Raw genomic sequence first — 6,000 nt, forward strand, 5'->3', positions numbered from 1 at the left:
ATTGGCCTGAATTATGCAGATTGCATGAGATCTGATGGAAACTGATTCATCTCACTCTCTTTCTCCTACCAACATACATGTACTGTATGCTATGATTTGCCTTAAGGCATCTCTTTATTGATATCTCTCATTCTCTTCTCTATTGCTTTTCACCATTTACTCTCCTCCAGCTCACTTATTATGGACATCTATCATATTCTTTTAATCATTTATTCTTACTTTGTCTATGACTGTCCTTCATTTGCTCTCGAAGCACCCACTGTAGTTATTGCCAATCATTACACCCTGCTATTACCATCACCCTGCCGTTACTATTCCTTCTCATCACTTCTAACACTGTATATCCTGTTTCTCACTCACCCTGTCTGTCACATGATCACTCTGTCTCCTCCCTTCAAATTCCTCCCCTCCCACTTTGATTCACCTTCTGCACTCACCCTCTACTCTACCTGCTGAATTGATCATGAAATTGTACTGAATGCACCACATACAGTGGGGAGGATCCCTTTTGTTTTCCAGGCTACCCAGCAACTTCACTAATGCTGCTGCTATAATAAAATGTACCTAATATGCTTTGTAATATAATTGGTGAACAAGCAGAGCCCATATATAGGGTTGAGAGGACCATTTAGTCCTGTTTTGCCAAGTGCATGATGAATTCTCTTGTATTGATTTCTTGATAAACTGCCCCTGAAACACTTTGTAAAGTAGTTGGTGGTAGATAAGGCATTCAGATGCAGAAACCATATTAAATAATATGTTGTGCAAGTCATGGCTCACCAATCCTCACACTATTACAACTGTCCCATGGAATGCAGGTGTAAAATGATGAGGATGATGACAATGCACTTTTGGTATACCGTAAATCCTCGAGTATAATCCGCATTTTTTTCCTAAAATTTAAAGGTCAAAATCCCTAGTGCGAACTATATACGAGGTTAAAAATGGAAAATATTTTCTAAGCAATGTCTGAGTCTCTATTTGCTGTCCGGCAATGATTATTCAGACACATTTTGTGATGTCAGGCGCGAAAATACCTTAAGCTAAGCCTGCAATGAAGTCATAAAAGAATAATCCATAACTTGCAGTAAGCAACATTTATTAAACATTATTACTGTTATTTCTTTATTTTCTGCAAACAAAATGCACAAAAAAGCTACATATTTGCATTATGTTATATGTACAATAATAATAAAGGATGTTACCATATACTTTTTTACAAACCAAGGACGTTATATAGACCTCCTTGACTCAAGTTAGAGATGGGGTGCGTATTATACACAAGGTTTAGGTTTTTCAGAGGTACAGCCCCCTAAAAATCCCCTGCGTATTATACTCAAGGGCGAACTATACTTGAGGATTTACGGTAACTATTATTTTGGTGTATACTTTTACATGCTTAAGTTTTTCAAACTTTACAATTTTAAGATCATTTGCTTTGGGAAATTTGAAAAAAAAAGTCTCAGAATATGTTTGTTATAAAGTTATTAACTCGCAGGTATGACAGTGTAGTTAAGAAGTATATAAATTGTTGTTGTGGATCCTCTACCTCCAAAAACAAAAACAATGCATTTGAATGAAATTACTTTGTGATATTTGTTCCACCTGAGTTGCTCAAAAGCTCTTGTCCTAACCAATGACACTATTGTTCTCAAAAAATTACAGAATAAAAATGTCACCTGATTGCTTTGTTAAATATTAAGAGTTTTATCAAAACTAATTGCTCCTTAATTTTATGTTTCTCTTTATTCTTTGACCAGGTATGGAACTGATATGGCAAAAACAACAGAGGACACGTTATATTCAGTTGGCAACGTTGCTATGACAACTAATAATGTAACTAACTTTGGTGCGAAAGCCCTTGCCAAAAGAGTGGTGAAGGATGCTGGTAAAGCTGTCATCATAGAACACAGTGAAAAATCTATGAGCAATCCAGGGTCAGACACTGATAGTGATGCTAAGTCACCATCCCATGAGATAACCAAAAAGTAACCACTTCAGTAGCGCTTGTTTAGAATATTCAATTGTTTTAATAAGTTTTGAAAGAGAGAGAGAGAGTGAGAACTGTATATAACTAAGCACACCCGGACACACTAACACTCTCCCTCTATTTGATTCCTTTTTTCTTTCTGTTTATCTATCTTTCTATTTATTTTACAGGCCTCGTCTATTGACTGACACTAACACACAAATGTGCTTCCATATACAAAGCAGCCACCCTTTAATGCAAACACATGGACACATACATACACACACATTCAATTACTGAGATTTCTGTATGCTTTTGGTTCTTAAATTGTACCAATTACTGGAGCTTCTATATAGCTGTTTGACTTGTTGAAAATAGCAGCCAAATCTCCCACAAATTAGACCCTATTGTCTTTAAAAATATAATAAAAGAAAAGGACACATTAGATAATGTAGTCCTAAACACATCAAGATGACATCATGGTTAGAATGCCTAGAATCATAATTATGCTTGATCGGGGCTTACCCAGGGCTAAAACATCAACTGGTTTCAATGGTTCTTCTGGTGTTTTTAAAGGATCATGTTGTCATTATAATCACACACCTGTTTATATATTGGACATGCATATGTATGTATGTATGTATGTATGTATGTATGTATGTATGTATGTATGTATGTATGTATGCATGTATGCATGTATGTATATGTATGTATGTATGTGTGTGTGTGTATATATGTGTATATATGTGTACCCTTGCTAGCATGGAAAACGGATGTTAAACCATGATGATGATCATCATCATCATCGTTTAACGTCCACTTTCCATGCTAGCATGGGTTGGATGATTTGACTGTATATGTATATTTATGCTCCAACATTGCACTCGTTGTGATGGTGGAAACTAACTAGAGAACAACAAAAAAAAGGTGTTTTCTATGTGTATATTTGGGTGTGTATGTGCATGTATGTATTTATGAATGTATATCTGGGTATGTATAAAGTACCTATCTCTATTTTATTCTTTAAATTTCCACAATAAAGAATTAGCCAGCCTCAGTCTTGGAAGCAATTCTCTTTGTTGGAATTTAGACTATGGGATTGCACCTTAAAAGAAGATGTGTAAGCCAGTTTGTTGGCTGGTTGTATCCTGTTGCATTCTGCCTAACTAATATACAAGGGGGTGCTGCAAAGTTCCTGGCTTTAAGGGTATCACAAAAGGCTTGATTGCTGGCCCAACCTTCCGAGTTCTTTCACAGAGCTTAGAAAATCTGAAGGACCATTGAATCTGAGAAAGGAATATGTTGAATAAAATCATAATTAACTAATCCTCCTGTATTTTCTTTTACCCAAAGCTAGGAACTTTTCAGCACCCCCTTGTATATCGTTAGTTTCACTACAGTATTACATTTAAGTGGTTAGCACTAGGAATCATCATTCTGTACCTTCTTTACCAAACAAATTTATGGTAGGACCAACACGCCACCTATTTTAACACTATCACTATCACCATTTAGCCCTTGGGTACTTTTAGCAGAGTTTATTCCCTACCAAGCATTTAGATAAAACCCTATGTTAATCATGCAGATAAAGTGGCTGGTTATTGACCACACCAGAAGAACTTTCAAAGGTCTAGGCTCTGCTCAACTTCCCTGGCTAATTTCATATGTATGTATGTATATGTATTGGGTTGATATTATTTGAAAATGCTGCTTGGTTTAAAAACCACCTCTTGGTGGACCCTGGGTGCCTTTACTGGAGTTCATTCTGCTATTGTCAACATTCAAACTCTTCCATTGGTTTTTCTTCCCTACCCACCACTATCTCTCCTTGCATAAAATAATCAGTCTAGTTATCAGCCACCTCAATCTCACCAGTCAGGGAAGGTGCCTGAAAAGAATGTGAGTTTGATTTCTTTGCTATAGTTTCTTAAAATAAGTTAATCAATGATATGCAAATATTTCAAATTTTTCAATGTTTAAAAAGAAACAACAGAAAAAAAACCCACTAAAATCTTTATGATTTAATCTTTTTCATTTCTTTGCTTGGTGTTTATTATTATTTTACTTGCATTTATTTATTTATTTTTCTCTGAAGACTTTTCACTTTTATCAATTTGAAATGTCAAACTAAGATCTAAAACAAAAAAAATTGCAAAATTCATAACCAAAGAAAAAACTGTAGAAATTCAAAAGAAGTAAAAAAAATATAAATAAATAACTATTTGGGTATATTTAGTGTGAAAATAGCCCCAATTTTTGGAAAATGGTTAGGAATATAACCTTAAAAAAATCATCAGTTGGTAAGATCTTTTCCTGTAGAATATATTTTTGAAGGAATTGACTAATCAACATTTGAGTATTACAAGAATTCTCAGTTAGAAAGGAAAAGAACTTCTATTTCATTACACTACTTTTATTATTTCTAGATTTCTTATTAAGGAGCTTTTTTTGATTAAGGAGTGGAGGAAAAGGACCCATTTTACAGTCAAGAAACTCTTATGAAACCATATCAACCATTCTTTATTTTGTCTGATCTAGCTTGATCTTGTTTGTCAGGGAGCTGTTATTTGTTATTCTATATACCACATGATATGGATGCATTTATATGTGTGTGTGTGTACTACGGTCCTGTGTAGTTGAATCTGACTTCTGGTGCCTCCGTGGAATATCCACGTCCACATGGCTTTCCTGATACATTATGGAAGTAGTTTATTATTATCCTCTTCTGGAGTTCAATATATTTTCCCAGATGACTACACACACACACACACACACACACACACATGCAGATACACAGGCACAGTATAATTTGCGATACACACACTCACGCACACACCCACTATAATTTGAGAAACTAGATTTTTCACAGAGTGCTTTGCATGCTCTATGCAGAAGTGGTGTTCCTCCTAGTGCTCTATATCAAATTAATTAATGTCATCCAGAAGTCTGATGATTGATGTTCAGTTTTTAAGACTGGATATTATGAAACTTTAAGTGACCAGATGATTTGAGAAGTTTTGGTAATACACAAATAGGTGTGTATGTGTATATATTTGTATATATGTATGTATATGTGTGTGTGTGTGCGTGTACACACATACTGTTTCAATTGTAGTTTGTTATATATTAATATTATTGATTTTTGTTACAAATGAATTTTGAAATTTCCTGAAAATCAAATTTATTTGCATTTGTTGAAAATAATTTTTGTGGGTTGGAAATGGAAAGAGTGGGCTGGTTACTTTTTCATTAATATTATTACTATCATTATTGCTAGTGGTGTTATCAGTGTCATCCTAAACTGTGACTTTTATATATAATCTATAATTGAAAGGTGAGTGAAATAATATTGACGATTTGATCCAATGATCAGAACTGATTGTTTGACCTGATAACTTGATCTTGTGATGTGACCTAACCTGATGTGATGATTTTCACATAAGGAATTAGTCTCATGTTGCTTTTAAAATTTCCTAGAGTCAGTTTGTAGTGGAAAATGTTTGATAGAGTGCCAACCTACTATTCAAAAGAATTGTTGAATGTTTGTATTCTATCACTTCAATTCTGTTGTTTTGTGTCCTTGGTAAAGACATTCAACAATAAATAGGACTGTTCTACTTTATTGTAAATAGATGGCATTGTGAGGTGTAGTTTATGGCTGTCAGAAAATAAGCAAGACCATTATAAAAGCTATGAGCCTTTTGTTAATTTTCAGTACTAAGTTCAGCTCATCTTCATGTTGCAAAATATGTGAGAGCCTGGTGTTCCAATACATAGGGAAAAAAAGAAAGGCAGAATTTATCTCAACTTGTTGACAGTTTAAAAACTAGTGATAACCACTGGTATACTGTGACACTTTTTGGTAAAATGACAGTGAATAAAAGGAAATATGTGATTATATATTTCCATACATATAAATGTGTGTGTGTGTGTGTGTGTGTGTGTGCATGCATACATGATAGATTTCATGGTTTTTATGATTAGTATTTTAGTTGTTCAATCAACATAACTACCTGTTCATTGAATTACAC

The 6,000-nt window shown here is 34.3% G+C and overlaps 1 protein-coding gene across 3 annotated transcripts in view; it reads left to right on the forward strand.

The window, feature by feature from the left end:
* LOC115214291 (spartin-like) overlaps positions 1-2,075 on the forward strand; it is a 44,284-nt gene extending 42,209 nt beyond the window's left edge. For all 3 annotated transcript variants that reach the window (XM_029783444.2, XM_029783443.2, XM_036504683.1), the window contains exon 7: positions 1,761-2,075. In XM_029783444.2, coding sequence (XP_029639304.1) covers positions 1,761-1,992 — 232 coding nt within the window. In that variant the 3' untranslated portion in view covers positions 1,993-2,075. The remainder of the gene's footprint in view (positions 1-1,760) is intronic.
* The last annotated feature ends 3,925 nt before the right edge of the window (positions 2,076-6,000 follow it).

This window comes from Octopus sinensis, linkage group LG7 (genome assembly GCF_006345805.1).
Source record: "Octopus sinensis linkage group LG7, ASM634580v1, whole genome shotgun sequence".
Lineage (NCBI taxonomy): Eukaryota > Metazoa > Mollusca > Cephalopoda > Octopoda > Octopodidae > Octopus > Octopus sinensis.